Source organism: Plectropomus leopardus, unplaced genomic scaffold (genome assembly GCF_008729295.1).
Source record: "Plectropomus leopardus isolate mb unplaced genomic scaffold, YSFRI_Pleo_2.0 unplaced_scaffold26722, whole genome shotgun sequence".
NCBI lineage: Eukaryota > Metazoa > Chordata > Actinopteri > Perciformes > Serranidae > Plectropomus > Plectropomus leopardus.
Window position 1 is genome coordinate 1 of NW_024629071.1, and position 1,597 is coordinate 1,597.

The 1,597-nt window shown below is 38.3% G+C and overlaps 1 protein-coding gene across 1 annotated transcript; it reads right to left on the reverse strand.

Moving 5' to 3' along the window:
- Positions 1 to 188: 188 nt before the first annotated feature.
- LOC121967033 (myelin protein zero-like protein 1) lies at positions 189 to 1,226 on the reverse strand (the record flags this gene model as incomplete). The annotated part of the gene is made up of 2 exons (XM_042517090.1): positions 1,050 to 1,226; positions 189 to 399 (listed from the first exon to the last, which is right to left on the reverse strand). Coding segments are annotated over exons 1-2 (367 nt in total), but the record flags the coding sequence as incomplete, so codon positions are not given.
- Positions 1,227 to 1,597: the final 371 nt, after the last annotated feature.

Sequence of the window (1,597 nt, forward strand, 5' to 3'; positions counted from 1 at the left end):
TGAAGGCCAAGACCACACACCTGCTCATACCACAACAGGAAGCAGGCTCATCTAAAAAGCATCTTGTGCAGTTAAAATCTTAAAGTTTTCCTGCCTCAAGCTGAAGCTAAATCTGATTTAGAAAGAAATCCTCTACAATACATGTATTTTTATTAACATTCATTTAATTTTAATAAAAAGTCGTTCACCTTTCGGAACAACGCTGAGCTTCGTTTGTGCTGGATTTCCTGTTACGTCTGGTGGGTTCTTCACGTCACAGAAGAAGGTCCCAATGTCGCTGAACTGAACTGGACTCAGCTGTATCGAGACATCCCTCTTTTGTATGTCTCCGATAAACTGCAATCTGTCTTTGAACTTGTCTTGTCCCGGGAATGCTTTTCCATTGGAAAAGTAGAAAATCTTCAAAAAGTTGTAGAAGAATCATTTTGGAAATTATTCAAGTTGCAGCAATTAGTCAGTTAATCAGTTGACAGAAAATTAATCAACAGCTATTTTGATATATAACTTATTTTCATATTTTTTCAAGCAAAAATGACAACACCCATGCCAGCTTCTCAAATGTGAGGATTTGATGGTTTTCTTTTTTTATTAAAGATGTACTGAGCCCGGTTCTTTAAGCCTTTGAAACCTGAGTAATTTGGCTTGAAATCATTCAAAACCACAGCAAGAGGGAAATGAGGAACTAAAGTACAAATAACCTAACAATTAGTAAGAAATTTCTAAAAAAGTCCAAGAAAAGTATTTAAGTTTTGACCATAGTTTCCTCTTTTGTCCTAGACACTTTCCCCTGCTATTTTAAAAATATTATTATTAAAAATGTATCTCTTGCAATTTATTGATAATTTCTTACTACGTTGCTCATTGCCCTTTCTCTCCATGTTTTTGAAAGGAATTGCACATATTTTAACAGGGGCAGCCACCTGTAAATGGAAACCATTCCATCACAATGAGCGGCTCTTCATTTGTCAGTATAGATTAACAATCACAGGAAAATGTCCTGCAGCTGAAGGAACTTGTCCCTGCAACAGATATGACCAATGAGGACTCACCACATATGGAGTTTTGAAGAACTGATTATCGGGCTGACTCGACTGAAAGCTCCAGGTCACCGAGGTGGACTGGCTGACCACCTCACTGGACTTAAAGGTGCATAGAAGGGTTCCCGTGGTGCCGTTCTGCATAATCACTTCAGGGTGGGCGTGCATTTCAATTGCCGATGAGGGTTTTATGACTGTTGATAAAGGAGAGGATGAAAATAAAATTACAGGAATTAGTTAACCTGCTGAAATCACCATGGGGAAATGAGATGGGAAAATCTGTGTGGAATATGTTGCAACAGAACACAATAACTACAAACACAGCCTCGACACATTAAAGGGGATGTGTTGTGATGTTTCAGGTGTGAGTGAAACAATAAAATGCAGTCCAGGAAGTCCAGTTTGAGAAAAAACTAAAACTCACAGGCAGGATTTTAAAACAATAATGATGGTAAATGGTAGAAATATGCCGTTCCCGTTACAGGGTAATTTTTCATCTCTTTTTATGCACTGTATGTTTCTACCTCTGCCAGTGTTTATGTACGGTACCTCTGCACCAG